Source organism: Bidens hawaiensis, unplaced genomic scaffold, assembly GCF_021521415.1.
Source record: "Bidens hawaiensis isolate Kalapana, Puna unplaced genomic scaffold, B.hawaiensis_p1.1 tig00010168_1, whole genome shotgun sequence".
NCBI classification, from domain to species: domain Eukaryota; kingdom Viridiplantae; phylum Streptophyta; class Magnoliopsida; order Asterales; family Asteraceae; genus Bidens; species Bidens hawaiensis.
In genome coordinates, this window is record NW_027491771.1 from 73,135 (window position 1) to 91,358 (window position 18,224).

The window sequence follows — 18,224 nt, forward strand, 5'->3', positions numbered from 1 at the left end:
ATTTATCTGATGAATTAACACTCCGACTTGGAGTTGTATATCATATGGATCTACAAGAGAATTGTGTTACTATATCATTACATAATAATAATAATAACAACAACAACTTATTATGGTTTTGATCATTTTAATATATTCTATCTATCTATAATATATATAAACGAACACCCTAAAATCCTGCTTATCGCGATGTGGTCGCTCCCCCCTTTTATGGAAGCCACCAGATTGCTTGATTTTTAAACGGAGGCCTTTCATAGATTTAACCCAAATTCATGGGTATGGGTCTTACCAAAACCAGATAGCTCTTAAACGGGTTATAACATCTCATTAAATAAAAAATTAATTTTATCAATTATTTGATATGAAAATCCTATAAAATAGGGATATATTTAAAATTTAATATCCAATTTAAAAAAAAAGATATTATTTATAATTACTAAATACTTTTATAGTAAAAAACATAAGTGGGTCATGGGTCACCAAATCCAGATAGTTTTTAAACGGGTTATAACATATCAATTTTTTTATGAAACCCTTTCATCATCAAACCCTAAGTATATTATTAACTTTCTCATAATAAAGAAAATTAAAATCCAAAAAGTAAATATTAAAAAACAAAAAATGTAAAACAATCATTCTCTCAAGCCATCAGATTGTTTTATTTGTAAATGAAGGTTTCTCACGCATTTGACTCGAATTCACGGGTAAAGGTTTTACCAAACCCACATAGCTCTTAAACGAGTTATAACATCTCATTATATTAAAAATTAATCTCATAAATTATTTGATATGAAAATCCTATAAAATACGGATATACTAAAAATTAATATCTTATTTTATTTAAAAAAATATATTATTTATAATTAATAAACAATTTTATAATAAAGAAAATAAATGGGTAATGGGTATCTCCAAACCCAGATAACTTTTAAACCGGATTATAGCATATCATTTATTTGTGAAACCATTTCATCATCAAACCTCAAGTATATTAATTATTAACTTTCTTACAATAAATAAAATTAAAATCTAAATATACATGTATAAATATTGAAAACTAATAACGTAAATATCTAAATTAGCAACAAACATTTAAATAAATCAAATCAAATCAAATCAAAGGTCCATATTCACCGATCAAACCCTAAGCTCACTCACACGGCACAAGAGTTATCAGGGTTTATGCAGCACACAAATCTCCAATTCAATTCGCCATGGCCGAACCACTGAGCTTGATCGATAGTAATAATAATATTAGTGCCACTGAAAAGCCATGTGGTGAGTCGACATTTAGAAGGATTGAGTTTCATTTAGCAAGCAAGCCGTTCACTAATGATGGGGGTTTTAGGCTTGAAACCCTAAATAGTAATAATAATAATAACAATCAGCAAAGTGTCGGGTCGGAAAGTATCGGGTTATCGGGTAAGAAAAGAGATGCATCGGAGTTGATGGATCAGGAACTCAGTTTTCACATTACTATCAGGAGAATTGTAAGTTATTATTATCATTATTATTATTATTATTATTATTATTATCCAATTTAATTGTTTTAGATTATTAGGGGTGTGATTGAGTAAAAGGGCCGAGCTCAACTAGGCTCGTTTTGACTTTCCAGAGCTCGAGCTTTGGCTCATTTCGAGTTCTTTTTCTAAAACCCGAGCTCGGCTCGCTGAGTTGTTTTTCAAGCTCCGGCTTGGCTCGTTTTTAGTCAGTTTTAATAAGTTATATATTTTTATATATTTTGAGAAAAAAATCTTAAACGCACAAGTTCGGCTCGAGCTCGAGCTTGTGTAGTACTTGTGTGGTGTTTTGTTTAATATATACATAGAAGTCAACAACAGGTAAAACTTAAAAATAGACAAGGCTCGTTAAGGCTCGAAGAGCATAAACGAGCTTCCTATATGAGGCTCGAGCTTGGGCTTGATAACTAAACAAGCTTTATTTGAGTCTCGGGATCGGCTTGAGGTTGAAAAAGCTTGGCTCGTTTTGAGCTTTTATCGATTTGATCTCGAGTAGCTTGCGAGTATGTGATGGGATGGTAAGTACTTAAATGCTATTCAAGCTATTGACTTTTTGGTTAAAGTATAGTGATTACTTGTTAGTGAAGAAATGAAGATGATCATTGGATAGAGGTATTTAGGTTATGTTAGTCCATACACTTTTCTCATTGTTGTGAGATATATAGATTAATGTTCTGCTAAGACAAATAAGTTGCACAAATACGTGAATCACTAAACTTTTGTAATGATGAGTGTTGATTGGATATGGAACTATCCCATAAGGCCTAATTCAGCAAGTTGCTTTCACAAGATAAGAGGATCATAGAAAATTACATGTATTTTGATGCAGAGTATTACAAGTATTCGTTCCTTATACTTAATGAGTATGATTTTCATGTTTACATATATATACATTGGATTACATTGCATTGCTTGATGGCATCACCCATATTGATCTTGTGGTACCAACACGTTACAAAGTTTGTTATAGGGGATTCCGCTATTGAAGTCGACCTATAACTTGTTACAAAGCTTTTAGCCGATTTGGTGGATGGTGTAGGTTTGGTCAATCTTGTCAATTTGATATGCGATTCCCTTCCCAGTGGAAATTAAATTACAAATTGTTTTCAATAGTGGGGTCCGCTACAAAAAAGTTTGTACAACGTTTGTGGCAGGAGGTGGTCTTGGGAGACCAATTGGGCTAATGTCATCAAGAATATGTGAGTAATCCAACGTATACTTGTAAACGTGTAGAAATCGTATTCATTAGTTGTAATGAACGAATACTTGTAATACCCTCTATACAAAAGACGTGTTGTATTTTTCTATGATTCTCTTATGTAACTTGATGAGTTAGGCGTTGTCGGAGAGTTTCATACCCGATTGACACACACTTTAACAACAAAAAGTAAGCTACTAAGCTGGCATAGCACATACCCGTACATATGCTTAGCACACTTATTGTCAATTTGTCATGCCTCACTAAACAGGTTAAGAATAGGCACAATAAGATAAAAGTTACCAAAAATCCAATCCGTATAATCAATTTGAGTATGTGGGTTACTGGATTGTTTGTTTGTTGGAGAGCAATAGTCAATTTGAGTATTTGAGTTATTCAATAGTTGATATAGTAAGATTATAAAACGCCAAGGAGGTAGAAGAGTTGAAGTTTTAGATTATAATAAGATTGTATCACACTATCACTTCAATCAACTTTTTGAAGGAAAAAGTTACACTTACATGTTATCTTGATTTGACAATATATATAGGGTGCTGGTTTAGAGAATCTTGGGAACACTTGCTTTCTTAATTCAGTACTACAATGTTTAACATACACCGAACCTTTAGCTGCATATTTGCAGAGTGGAAAACATCAAGTTACCTGTAAGCATCAACTTATATTTTTGGTCATGAATTAGACAAACATTTGACTTATATTGTACTCCATTCTCTTTATAAAGGTCGGAAATCAGGATTTTGTGCGTTATGTGCTATTCAGAATCACGTCAGCCGTGCACTACAGTTACCAGGAAGATCACTAGCACCTAAGGACCTTGTTTCAAATTTGCGTTGTATCCTACAATATATTGATGTTCACTTTCTTGTTTTAAGTTAAAGATTTCATTATTTGTTACTTTGTTTTCAGAAATCTATCAACATTCATTATTATTTCAGTTTTTGAATCTTAACACATAATTAGGTATATCTAGAACTTTTAGGAATTCAAGACAAGAGGATGCCCATGAATACATGATGAACTTATTGGAATCAATGCACAAATGCTGCTTACCTAAAGGAGTGCCTATTGAATCACAAAGTGCTTATGATAAAAGTTTGGTTCACAAAATATTCGGTGGTCAACTTCGTAGTCAGGTAATTTTTTTGTGGCGAGTGGCGAAACGGGTTGGGTAGCTGGTTTATGTGGGTCAAACTAGGTGGTTTGACCCAAAACACTTTACCAAAGTTTTAATTTTTTTGAATGATTAGTGTGTCAAAGTTGTCATCTTTAAAGGAATTTTTTAATCTTTTTGTTTATATTTCAGGTGAAATGCATGCAGTGTAACTCTTGCTCAAACAAATTTGACCCGTTCTTGGATATAAGTCTGGAAATTTTGAATGCCGACACTTTATATAAGGCTTTTGCAAATTTTACTGCTAAAGAACACTTAGATGGTGGGGCTAAGGAATATCAGTGTCAGCAGTGCAAGCAAAAAGTCAAAGCTCTCAAACAGCTTACAGTTTACAAGGCCCCAAATGTTCTAACCGTTCACCTTAAGCGCTTTGGATGCTACATGTCAGGCCAAAAGATTGACAAGAAAGTTCATTTCGGTCCCACTTTGGACCTGAAACCGTTTGTCACCGGTCCATATGTAAGTTTGACCATTTTGACCTGCATTATTTCAATATATAGTTGATTTTACTCGTTTGACCAATTAGAGGTGAAACAAAACCAAAATCAACTAATACATAAGTTAACGAGTTGAAATTGATGTATCCACTTTTAACCCTTTTTTTTTCTTTTTTAATTTTAACTAAAATAAGTTTGCAAAATGATGCAGGATGGTGATTTGAAGTACACACTTTATGGTGTTTTGGTTCATGCTGGTTGGAGTACACGTTCTGGTCATTATTATTGTTTTGTTAGGACGTCTAGTGGCATGTGGTATGCACTTGATGACAATCGGGTAATAATATGACTTGAAAGCGGATAAAACGGTCATTTTCTTGTGTTATGTCTAACTTCTTGATTTGAACAGGTATTTCAAGTGAGTGAAAAGATGGTTTTTGAGCAGAAAGCTTACATGTTATTTTATTTTAAAGATAGAAACAATTTTTCATCAAAAAAGGCTAAAGATGCTCATCAAAAAGAGAAGATTGTGATGAATGGTGCACACAATGGGCCAAGAGAGGCCCAAATGAAAGCGGGCCCAAGTAACCATATATTAAATGCTCAGACATCATTGAAAAAAGCTGCAGATGTTGCTCAGCAAAAAGAGAATATTGTGATGACAGGTGCACCCAATGGGCCCAGTGCGTCAAGTGAGGCTCAAATGAAAACGGGCCGAAGTAGCTGTTCGTTAAATGCTCAAATGTCATTGACAGAAACTGCAGATGTTGCTCAACAAAAAGAGAACATTGTGAAGAATGATACACCCAACGGGCCAGTTGCACCAGCAGAGGCCCAAATGAATACTGGTCTAAGTAATGGTACACCCAACGGGCCAGGTGCACCAGCAGGGGCCCAAACAAACACTCTTCTTGGTAACGAATCATTAAGCGAAGACAAATCTTTGAATTCTGTTAGCACATCCACTTGTTCTGATGCACCAAAAGAGTTCCACATGAAAACAGGTCTGAATGATGTATCGGTAAATGTTCAAAAGTCTTTGGCTGCTGTTGGTGTTGAGGGAAATGGGCTCGACTCGGTTGCACCAAAAGAGACCCAAATGGAAACGGGCCTGAGTAATGGATCCTTAAATGCTCTAAAGTCTTTTGCTGCTGTCAGTACCGAGGGAAATGGGCTCACCCCAGTTGCACCAAAAGAGACCCAGATGGAAATGGGCCTGAGTGATGGATCCTTAAATGCTCAAAATTCTTTGGCTGCTGTCGGTACTGAGGGAAATGGGCTCGACCCGGTTGCACCAAAAGAGACCCAAACAGACTTCAAATTAAATACTGATGCGTCAGAACCAGAACAGACCCAAACCAAAGAAACTTCAGTTTCAAAAACCACCTTGGAGCCCAGTAAAACAGAAGACCATAAGAAGGTATGCTTTCTCAGTAAAAGGTGTAAAACTGGTAATCTTTTAGGGGTCAAAACGGGTCATTTTTAACAAGTTAGGCACACTTTTTGTTTACATTTTAAAAAATCAAACTTAGCAGTGCTAAGTATGATTACAAAAGCTATCTATGTGTTACATTGTTATGGCAATAACTGTTATAATTTTAACTTTCGAATCGAATGATTTTGGCGGTTTTATGCAAAAAAAAAAAAAAACCCCTTAGCTTTTGACTCTTTTGACCCTTTGGACTCATTTAGCTAAGCTTATATTTTACACATTTGACCACTGTAACTTTCTGAAAATTTTCTTATCACTAATTGGAGAAAAGTTTCAGGAAATTGATGAGGATGAGTCAGCATTGCTGAAAACATCAGATCTTGGCGGGAAAACCCATAACACAGAATTGCCAAATTTGCCACAAAAGGAAAGTTCTATAAAGAAGAAAGCTTATGTGCAGAAACCTCGTAAAAAAGTTAAGAACTTGTTAAAGTGTAAGGTAACAAGTATGAAATTCAGCTCAAATGTTCTTTTGGGGGCATCGTTAAACCGGAGGAAGAAAAAGAAGCATAAGCGAAACAAGCGGGTCAAGAATCTTGCTCAAGAGAATTTGGTCAATGAAAGCTTGTCTTCGTTTGTCAAAATCGAAGTACAGGAGACGGTCAAACTTGTTGATGATCACGGATTCAAACCGAGAGTTGTTGAAGACAGTGCTGTACTTGCAACAAGTGATTCTAATAGTGGAAGTCAATCAAACCCTAAAGAATTAAATCAATCGTCACAAAAGAATTTTCTTCATATGCCTACCAGAGGCATTGATGAGAGAACAGGTGAGTAAAATTACTATTTTGCCCTTTCTTCCGCACTTTCATAGTAATATAAAATTTATTTTTTCTGTTTATCTGTGTTTTGAGGAAAATGGTTTGAATACTTTTGACCTACACATGTTTTTCCTCTTAATTCAGTTCCTCGATGGGACGATGATGAGTCAGCACCATCTCGGATCCTTAGTGAAGAAAGGCGGGATCTTGCCATTGGTTATATTGGTGATGAATGGTGAGTTATAATGCCACAAATAAATGTTTTAATCATAAGAAACTTTGATTAATTATACAGTCTTTATATTGTATGAACTTGTAATTCTCAACAGGGATGAAGAATATGACAGAGGAAAGAGGAAGAAAGTTAAGATCTCAAAAACTGAATTTGACGGAAGAAACCCTTTTCAGGATATCGCAAACGAGAGATTAAAGTCACACTCACAAAAACAAAATTTATCAAAAAAGAAAAACAAGCATTTTAAAGAGTCAAGATCTAGCAATGTGCCGTACAGGATATGATGCTGAAATTATGCCAAGATTATTGTTTTCTCGGATTTGACGATTGAGAATGCCCGGCATATTTACCAGGTATTTTCTTAAAATTATTTTGTGAGTTGTAGATTGAGTGAGTTCCTGAGGTGTGAGGAGTATTTTGTCTGAAATTAGTATTTCGAGTTCAGGTTTTTTCGTACTACATTTGATTTAAGAGGATATTGAAGTAATGTAATACCTCTAAATGTTATAACATTTTTAATTGGTGCAAATGATATCTTAGCATATAGCAGGGACTTTTAATAAAGATCAAGTGCAAGTAAAGAAATGCCATAACTTAATAAATATTTTTATCTTTTTTTTTAACTGTAATGCGTAAAGTGTATTATGCGGTTCTTGGAGCTTTGAACGCTTTGAACTTATAATGTGGTTCTGTATCGAACGCGCTTCAACGACCTTGAACAGCGTTGTTGCATGTAATGACCATACAACTATTTTCGGGTTGTTTGTTAAGATTTTTTGTGCTTTATTTATTTTGGAAAAGCAATGTGTGTTTGGGTGAGCATTGGGGCACAATGATTAACACCACTATAATTCTCATGATGGCTTTCTTCATAAACAAGCTTACATAAGTATTCATGAAATAACATCAGGCTGCTAAATGACTTGTAATTATTTCCACAATCCATTAAAGGATGTATAATGATTCATTATAGATATCCATTATTGTGATTTTATTCTTGATTTCTTATTTAAGTATCAGTAATTAAGGATTTGCATCTAGTTGAAGCTGGACAGGATCGGGCCCGCCCCGGACCCTAAGTTTCTAGAAAATCAAATGACTGGACTCTTGTAGGGTGGGTTAAATTTGAGTATTTACAAGTTATTATCATTTTAAAATATGAGTACTAGAAAAACATAATATTCAATATCATCAACTGGATAAAGTAACTGTTTGTTTTTATAACCCGGAAGATTGTTATTTGTTTATGTTGTTGCCTACAAAGTCATACTTTAATGAGATATATTTGTTGTAACATGTGAGCTCACATAAATAATCAATATGACTTCACAAGTGTTTTTATTTTTTTAAAGCAAGTTCACGACAAATAGTTGTATCATCTTTTGTGTTAATATAAACAGAATTTAATTGCTCACATAGTTTAAATTTGTCTAAATATTGAGAGGAAACTGAACTGGTGATTATGCATAGGTCAAATGTGTTGTAAAACGCAAGGCGCTAGTCAGTGGGGTAAAGCTAGAGATTAATCAGATTGCAATTTACATGTAATTTTTCAAATATACATATGAAATTTTGTATATATAATTTTCAGTTTTAACCGATTTTGACCAAATAGAGATTAATCGACGACTAGTCGGTCTGTACGGCCTAACGATTAATTAGGTAGACGAGATTTTTACAACCATGCACATGACATGACATCATCAAGCAACCTTTTTTTTTATCACTTATCCCATTAAGAAATTACATCATCGAGCAACCTTTTTTTTATCACTTATCCCATTAAAAAAAGAAACTAACATTAAAGAAGAAATAAAAATGTAAAAAAATATATCATTAGAAAAGTGTCTTTTTTACTGTTCTTTTAACTCAAGGTTCAATATTCCTCCATTGTTTGTGATTTTTTTAAAAAAATATTAAATCTAAGTGAATAATGTTATATTTAATGACAAAAATAATAAGTTAAGAACTTAGTAGAAAAAATAACTTTTTTCAACTTAAATACTTTCTACTTTTATCTATGCATTAAAATATTTTATTTATGCATGTGTATATTTAAAATTCAAGTATTTATGAATTTGTTATTTAATTCCCCACAAACTAATACATGTGGTTTTAAAATAATATACATGAGCATCCTGGAAATGTTTTCAAAGGTAAAGGAAAGGTAAAGTTTTTAACCTTTTATATATCAATATGATTGCACCATGTTATAAAATATGTGTGACTCTAGCCTGTACTATGGTTGAGGTTCTTTGGTTTCAACATTTAACAAGGTCACCTTAAAATTGCTTTGCCAATCTTCAAAATTATCTTATGAAAGGTTTTTAGTATACGCTTATACCGACACCAACGTGGACTTCTGATGGTAAGTGAATATCACGGACAACAAGAGAGGCACAAGCATAAGTCTTTGGGGACGAACCCCTACAGATGATGAATGTGAGATGAAAGCGGGAAAGAGGAAGAAATGAGAAAGTCCGTTGAGGTTTATGTACGATAGACACATTTAAAAAGAATATGATATTATTTTAATCCGGTATAAATGAAAGGAAAAATCATCAAAATAGATATGTTGGCCATCTTTTAAGCTAAAAATAGATATTGACTTCTAGTCTACTGAAAAATAAACATACTCAAAACCAACCATGAAAAAAGTAAAATAAGTTAAGTTGGCTAAAGAGGTCGGCTTTTAGCCGACACATAAAACCTTAAAAGGACAACGTTTTCGTAGACTTATCTATTAAACGCGATTGTGCCCGGTAAAACCATAAAATATGTGCCCAGTAAAAGCCCCGGCTAAAAAGTAAAACCTATCTATTAAACGCGATTGTTTTCGTAGACTTATAGTACTTTTCAACAGTTTATGTTTCGAAAAGCTTGCTTCCATAGTCAGCTTAGTTTATTTGGCGTTTTCTGGTTGGTTTTTTACGAAGTAAATGTGTATATTGACTTAAATCATGCATACATGTCTTTTGATTTTTGATGATTTCTCCTAAATGAAAACTGTTGACAAAGAAGTTATTATATTTCCCTCTAAACATTCTTTTTGCTTTCTAAAAAGTTGATATCATATCCATAATTACATCCAATTTCATCATGGAAAAAACCTATAATCCAACTTGAGTAAAAAATCAAAATGATGTCTACCACCCCAACCCACACACACAACAAAACACACTCAAAACACACACAGTATGCCATCATTCATTGAATATCAACAGCTTTTTTCTGATATATTCACCCACCCATGACACATTTATCAACCCCTTCCACTCACCCTCTCTTCACTCACTAAAAAACTGCCAAATTACCTATTCCCTATATTTCACCATTTTTTTTATTATTATTTTCATAAAAAGATTGAAGCCTTTTCTCATGCAACTTTAACAAAAAGACAATAAAGCTTTAAACTTTACTTCTTTTCTCTGGTGGGTATATTTTCTTGAAACCAAGCAGCATATTCTGCTGGTGGTGGACTGGTGGCTGGTGGTGGTTGACTGGTGGCAGGTGGTGAAAAAGTGAAAAAGATTTGATTTTTATTGAAGGGTTTTACATACCATCTTGTTATATCAATCTTTCTTTTGCTAATATTGAAAATGAGGGTTGCTTTATTAGGTTCCATTTTGATATTAACACTTTTCTTGAAGTCAAACCTTGGTCAACAGCAAGAACAGTCCATACCCAATTCAGATGAGTTCTTCATCTCTCAGTTTTTTGAAAAAATGGGTATTAATTCATCAAAAAGTTACAATCTTTCTTCCTCTGTGTGTTCATGGCAAGCTGTGTTTTGTGACTCTAAACAACAATATGTCATTGGTCTTGTTGCTCCTAGTTTAGGCCTCACTGGGCCCATTCCTGATAACACCATTGGCAAACTTATAAAACTTCAGTTTCTTGATTTAAACAGTAATCAAATCACTGGTTTTTCATCTGATTTTTGGAGCTTGGTTTCACTCAAAACACTTAATCTTTCAAACAACAAGTTTTCAGATAATCTACCATCCAACATTGGCAACTTTGCATCATTAGAAAAACTTGATCTTTCTTTGAATAATTTCACTGGTGATCTCCCTGATTCACTCAGTTCTCTTGCTGGTTTACAAGTTCTTAACCTCAACCAAAACCGGTTTGATTCGGTTATTCCATCAGGGATCATAAACTGCCACTCTTTGACTTCTGTTGATCTTTCTTTCAACAGGTTTCATGGGGGTCTTCCTAAAGATTTTGGCATATCATTTCCTAAGTTAAAAAGTTTGAATCTTGCTGAAAATTTGATTAATGGAAGAGGTTCTGATTTTTCAAAAATGGTTTCTTTGAATTATTTGAATATTTCCAAGAATCTTTTTAAGGGTCCTGTGGTTGAAATATTTCAAGGGCCATTGGAGGTGATTGATTTGAGGAGTAATCAGTTTGAAGGTCATATTTCTCTTAATCAATCTTTTGATTGGTCACACTTAACTCATCTTGATTTGTCTGATAACAAGATTAGTGGAATGTTTTTTGGTAACTTAACTAAAGCTCATAATCTTAAGCATCTTAATCTTGCTAAAAACAGGTTTTCCAAACAAAGATTAATCCAAATTGATGAACTTAATAGTTTAGAGTACCTTAACTTATCGAAAACCAACATCATGGGTCAAATTGATGATCAAATTTCAAAGCTAACTCATTTGAAAACACTTGATCTGTCAAGCAATCATCTTTTTGGAAAGATCCCATTTTTAACCTTCAAAACCCTTCAAAATCTTGATCTTTCAAATAATAATTTATCTGGAGACATACCCTTAACACTCCTGCAAAAACTCCCATGGATGGAAAGATTCAATTTTTCTTACAATAATTTAACCCTTTTTGATTCTGATATTTCACTCGAAACACTTCGATCCGCATTCATCGGGTCAACAAACAGCTGCCCGATTGCTGCAAACCCAACACTTTTCAAGAAAAAAGTGCATAAACATCAAGGATTTAAGCTTGTTTTGGGTTTATCGATCACTTTGATCTGTTTGCTTCTCTGTTTACTACTTTTTGCATTCGGGTATCGGTCAAGAACCATAAGGTGGGATGTTAAAGAGTGTTCCCATCAAGAAAAGATCATTTCGGGCCCGTTTTCGTTCAAAACGGATTCGACCACTTGGGTTGCAGATGTAAAGGTTGCATCTTTAGTCCCTGTGGTGATCTTTGAGAAACCATTGTTGAATTTCACTTTCTCTGATCTTTTATCAGCTACATCAAACTTCAGTCAAGACACCCTTTTGGCAGAAGGTCGGTTCGGACCCGTTTATCACGGGTTTTTGGGGGGTGCGGTTCATGTAGCGATTAAGGTTCTGGTGCATGGTTCCACCATGACTGACCAAGAGGCTGCAAATGAGTTTGAGTATCTTGGTCGAATCAAACACCCGAATCTTGTTCCGTTAATGGGTTATTGTTTGGCGGGTGATCAAAGAATCGCGATTTACGATTATATGGAAAATGGGAATTTGCATAATTTATTGTATGACCTTCCTCTTGGAGTTCATGTGAGTGAAGATTGGAGTAATGATAGTTGGGAAGATCAAGAAAGTAATGAAAATGGTATTCGAAATGTGGGGCCCGAAGGTTCGTTGACGACGTGGCGATTTAGGCACAAGATCGGGCTCGGTGCAGCCCGTGCACTGGCGTTTCTGCACCACGGGTGTTCACCACCGATCGTTCATAGAGACATGAAAGCGAGTAGTGTGTATCTTGATTACAGTCTTGAACCAAGATTATCTGATTTTGGTCTTTATAAAATCTTTGGAAATGGTGCAAGTGATGACGTGGCATGTGGGTCCGTTGGTTACGTCTCGCCAGATGATGTGGTGACACCAAAATCTGACGTGTATGGATTTGGGGTGGTGCTTTTTGAGCTGATTACGGGTAAAAAGGCCGTTGGTGATGAGTATCCAAATGATGAGAACTTGAAAGCACAAGATTTGGTTAGTTGGGTTAGAGGACTCGTGCGAGTGAACCGAGGGTCACAAGCCATTGATCCAAAGATTCGAGCCACGGGTGATGAAGATGAAATGGTGGAAGGTTTGAAAATCGGGTATCTATGCACGGCTGATGTTCCATATAAGCGACCGAATATACAACAAGTGGTTGGGCTGCTAAAGGATATTGAACCAGTATGAGAGGATTAGAAAGTTAAATGAGTCTTTATTGTGAAAAAACTTTTAAACTTCAAATTTGATGAAAAGTTTGTAACTTTTATGTTATGTTCTTTAGAATGTAACTTATATTAATAAGATTGCTGAAGGTTCATATGTTTCAGGTCAGAGCAAATATCGCCAATATATCACTGATATGAAGAAAACTAAATTAAATTGAATGCGCACTCCAAATGTTATTTTTGTATTTCATAAATGCACGCGAAATGCCGAAATATTAAAAATCAGAATCATGCTTCATGAGATTGTAGAAGTTGTCAAGAAATATTAGTGATTTGATTATTATTAATCCAAATTGGCAAACTTTGTTTCTTCTCAATTACGAGATCAAATCACAAATTGTTCCATTTTCACCACATTTTGAATTGATTCGAACCTCTAAACTTGTAGTTGCCATAATCAGGATACTCTGTCTTATTTAGATGATGAGTTGGACAGAACCCATTCCACCAAAGTGGGGATAGCAAATCCAGTTGCCGCCTTTTTCTTGTCGTTCCAAACGGGCCCGGCCATGTCGATATGCAGCCATTGCACTTTCTCATCAACAAACTGCAATGCAAAACATTAGTTTGACTTTTTGACCTAAGTCAAATTTCTAAAATACTGTGTTGACTCAAGGAGGTTAAACAGTACATGTATGGTAATCACAACGGATAAATTTACAACTTTCACCAAATGGGAAGCAAAGAGATGTTACTTCACTACAAGTAAAATGTCTTAAATGCCCTTGTGGTGCCTCAAAAACAGTTCATATGCAGTTAAAAATGCAGTAGTTAAATAAATATATACAGATGATCACAATGCACAAAATGTAATTTTAGCTTTTAATAGAAAGTGGAACAAAGCATCATAACAATAAGCAAAAAAATAGCTTAAATTTTCAATTTTAATGAAACATCTAATATTGAAAATTAACACAATTTTCATGAGGCAAAAAAAAGATACCTGCTTCAAGAACAGAGCTGCAGTAATAGAACCACCTTGACGACCACCAGTGTTGACCATATCCGCCACCCCGGATTTCATTGACTCCCAATAACTTTCCTCCATTGGCAGCCTCCAAAGTTTCTCTCCAGCAACTTCCGAGGCGGCAACCACCTCCTTAGACAATTCATCATTCGGTGTAAAGATGCCTGTTTTATTTTTTACAAAAATATTAACAAATATTAGAAGTTTACCATATAGTGCGCATACAAACAATACATATTCTTTAGGGTATATAACATATCCTTCCTCAATAATGTAAACGTGTCAAAAGTGGATGCTTTGGGTGATGGCACTTTGAATAAGCTTCGATTCCATTTTAGACGTTAAGCGCCATGTGCACAAATGCTATCTTTTTAATAGGCGTAGAATTTTGGAATGAATTCATTCATGGTGGCAAGTGATGTTGGAACATGTTCCATATGTTTGCCACCCAAGAACATCGATCAAAATCAAGAAATAATAATTTATTGTTGCAGTAATTTCTTATTCATATATTAAGCTTCATATGATACCTGCAATTGAGGGCCCAAGAGCAACTACACAAGCTCCAGTCAAAGTAGCCAAATCAACTATCTGCAGATATGAACAAAGTATACTTTGTAGGACCCACAAAAAATAAACTTTTAAAAATGTTAATGGACAGCTAAATCTACCTTGTCTACACCTTGATTACAGGCATACACCAAAGCATCAGCTAGTGTAAGTCTCCCTTCAGCATCAGTGTTGTTAACCTAAAATATAAAAACCAACAATTAACGTATTCATGTGAAAGATTTGATGAACTTCTTCAACTACCCAACAAAATATACCTCGATTGTCTTTCCGTTTGAGGCTGTTAATATGTCACCAGGCCTCATACCGGTCCCACTTATCATATTCTCACAAGCCGCCACAATAAAATGAACCTGTGATAACACCACCATAACGGGTCAATTCTAGTTATGTATAATCTCAAACAGGCCAAACCGTTATAACCCGCCTGACTCACCTCTACTCCAGAGGGTTTAATTTGACCTAGGGCTTTTGCAGCACCTAACACTGCAGCTGAACCACCCATGTCAAACTTCATTAGCTCTATAGAACAACCAGGGCCAGTCTTGATGTTGTAGCCACCACTGAAAACAAATAATGTTCAAATTTATATCTTATACCAAAAAAAAAAAAGATATAAAACTATCATTACCTGTCAAAAGTCAGCCCCTTTCCCACTATAGCTAGCTTGGTTTTAACAGGCCCACTTGGTGGTTTATAACATAAATGTATAAACTTTGGAGGATTTGCAGAAGCAGCAGCAACACCGAGATACGAACCCATTTTCAATTCTTTGCATTGCTCGGTATCGAGAATCTTTGCTGTAAAAACATCACTGTATGCAGCAGCAATCTTTTCAGCTTCTTCTGCTAGTACCTCTGAGGGCATAAATGTCAAAACAGAAACAATACAAATAGAGTAAGAAAAGATTAATGAAACTAAAAGAATTAAAAGAACAATAAGTGAGATGAATGTTGACTAACCAGGAGTGAGGACATTAGCAGGTGCATTTGTAAGCTCTTTTCCCAAAATTACACCTGAGCAAACGTCTTCTGCGTATTTAAGCTTCTTTTCTAGCTCGGGCCCACTTCCGAGGCCAAAAAAGTCAACAGACTTGAGAGACGGCTTCTTTGACTCGGATTTGAATCTGTTATCTTCATAGGTACCCAACAATGTACCTATATCACAGTCAAAACATTCAATATTAGAAACGTTATCAGTACAGCTAAAATCCTTAATTTTTTAACATAAATAACATGTGTGATGTTTCGGCCAATTCACCTAAATACTAATTTGTAAAGTATGATTAAAAACATTATTATTACAATTGTATTTCATTTGCTTTTAAATAATCAAGTTAGAAGGTATTACATAATGTATTTCATTTAGTTGTAGATAATCAAGTTAGAAGGTTTCATGAATTTGAATGCATGAGTACATGACTTTCAACCCGATTGACACATTTAATCTATTTTTTTCTAGACAAATCTTTAGGCTTAAGCATTTGACCGTTAGAGATCAAATATAAATGCTTCCGATCGCTTAAAAAGTATTTAAAAAACTAATTAAAAGAAAAGGAGCGATAAGCATTGGCGGGTCAGTCTGAGACCCATTTTGACCCGTCACCAAACCCACCCAACCCACCAATTTTCAACCTTTAATTAAAATAACAAAGAGGACTAACCTTTTGCTATTGCAGAAGCAGTAGCTAGCTTTAGTTCAGGAGTTAAGCCTTCATCGGACGCTAATGCAACAGCAACATTGTTTGCTTGTGAAGCCTTTGCAGCTGATGCAACCAACTCACCAAAAGCACGAAAACCGGAGGTAGATGGGCCTGTTGGCTTTCCAAGCCCAATCAAGCTGACCCGTTTGGACCCAAGATCTGAAACCCTAATGACTGTTGACTGTCCCGTTTTTCCAGTGAAATCTTCCTCAGCAGAAACTTCAGATAACAATCCACCTAATTTTGAATCAAGTTTTTCTAGAATCGGGTTTTGGAATTTTGAGTTTTTGTCTTTTGTCATGTCTTTTTCTGTCACACCAACTGCAAGTATGTCTCCTTTCCATTGCAACAAATCGGTTTCTTTAGCAGCAAAAGAGATCTTTCATATTCAAAAAAAAAAGTAGAAGAAAAATTTAGTATTTCTATAAACAATCCACAAACACATTTCATTAAGGATAAGTTGACATCAATTATAACATCGAAGTTCTGAAATGAATTTATTAGATATGACAAAATACAATCACAAAAACTATGCTAGTATAATAATAATATGACTGGTAAAATAAAACATGTAAAGAGGCTGTAGTCACTTAAAATAGACTTTGTGCAACTTTTGACTGATTTACAGAGTTTAACTCATTTGATCAGTTTCCCATTTTTGCCTATAGATCAAGATGATCAAATGTAAAGCAACATTAGGTAAGTAATTATTTAAGTAACACTACACAATTAGCAGAATTCAAGTAAATATAAGATACAATCATTATTCCACTGATACAATGAACTTACGAAACTAATTAGCACACAGTGACTTTTAAAAAGATTTCTCAATTTCTATACTTATGGCTTATGCACATGGACATAACCAAAATCTAATCACCAAATTTCCCTCAAAATAAGTCATATTCCACTAAAATATCTTTTTAACCTAAAAATTGACAAAAAAAGGACTTGCTTTAGATTTATAAAACTATAAGTTAAAAAGAGTAATTAGTGATGCAAACGAGCTCAGCACCTCGCGAGCTACTCGAGATGGTATCAATTCGAAATAACGCAAGCAGCACGAGCCAAGGCTGAGCCTCAAACAAAGCTCGTTTAGTTATTGGGCCAGAGCTCAAGCCTTTGTTTAGGCTAGTCTGGCCTTAACAACTCACTTTTTTTAATTTTAATTTTAGCCTTTTCGGACTTCTATGTATTCATTTCACACTACACAATTGAGCTCAAGCAGAGCTTTGGCTCGTTTAAGGAACTGCACACGGGCTCGAGCCAAGCTTAGGCTTGTTTAACGCCTTCACAACGATTATAAAAATAAAAACAAACAAATAAAAAACGAGTGGAGCCCGATCCAAGCTCGAGCTTGAAAAAAAACGCTTCGTAAGCCAACCAGATCAACATAACCGTGCATGCAACTTCGTTTAGTTATTTGGTCAAACAATCAATTTGCATCTAGTATTACAAAATCAACATAACGATCAACCACGAATCAAGTGGATACAAATCTAGGTTAGTGAAGTGAACGCAATAATCGATCAAAAATTAATAATAGAAGTTAATTGATGCGAATGAATCAAAGTAATAAGCGATGAAAACTAACTAGGTTAAGAATAATAATAATAATAACCTTGGGGTGATCGATTAGGGCGGGATGAGTGAGGCCGAGAGTGGCCTTAGCGATAACATGAGCCATACGTATGTGCTGTCGGAGATAGGATATGGATCTGAAGTTATTATTAGTGAATATGAAAGAGTACGGTGGTGTTACTACTGCTGCAACTCGAATGGCTGCTAATGCTAATGGAGCCATTTGGCGAGTATATATAGGGTAAGGAGTTAACTTGGGTTGAGATCAAAGGGAGTGTGGTTGACATGCGTGACTCCTCACTGGCCTATGCTTTTATTTCTAAGGGTTTTAACTTTTATAATATAATAAGTATAACTTTAATAAAAAGAAATCATA

The 18,224-nt window shown here is 34.8% G+C and overlaps 2 protein-coding genes and 1 pseudogene across 2 annotated transcripts; 2 read left to right on the top strand and 1 right to left on the bottom strand.

Annotated features, from left to right (window-relative positions):
- Positions 1-1,214: 1,214 nt before the first annotated feature.
- Positions 1,215-7,295, top strand: LOC143534439 (uncharacterized). The gene is made up of 10 exons (XM_077028929.1): positions 1,215-1,490; positions 3,269-3,383; positions 3,461-3,571; positions 3,700-3,872; positions 4,043-4,369; positions 4,559-4,684; positions 4,757-5,767; positions 6,117-6,609; positions 6,745-6,835; positions 6,930-7,295. The coding sequence occupies exons 1-10, from the start codon at positions 1,215-1,217 to the stop codon at positions 7,117-7,119; spliced, it is 2,913 nt and encodes a 970-aa protein (XP_076885044.1). The 3' UTR covers positions 7,120-7,295.
- Positions 7,296-10,301: 3,006 nt separating this feature from the next.
- LOC143534478 (putative LRR receptor-like serine/threonine-protein kinase At2g24230 pseudogene) lies at positions 10,302-12,990 on the top strand (annotated as a pseudogene).
- A 331-nt stretch (positions 12,991-13,321) lies between these two features.
- On the bottom strand, positions 13,322-17,962 carry LOC143534479 (neutral leucine aminopeptidase, chloroplastic-like). The gene is made up of 10 exons (XM_077028955.1): positions 17,889-17,962; positions 16,229-16,646; positions 15,528-15,722; positions 15,197-15,422; positions 15,002-15,128; positions 14,823-14,918; positions 14,667-14,744; positions 14,526-14,586; positions 13,972-14,159; positions 13,322-13,575 (listed from the first exon to the last, which is right to left on the bottom strand). The coding sequence occupies exons 1-10, from the start codon at positions 17,952-17,954 to the stop codon at positions 13,441-13,443; spliced, it is 1,590 nt and encodes a 529-aa protein (XP_076885070.1). The 5' UTR covers positions 17,955-17,962; the 3' UTR covers positions 13,322-13,440.
- Between the last annotated feature and the right edge of the window lie 262 nt (positions 17,963-18,224).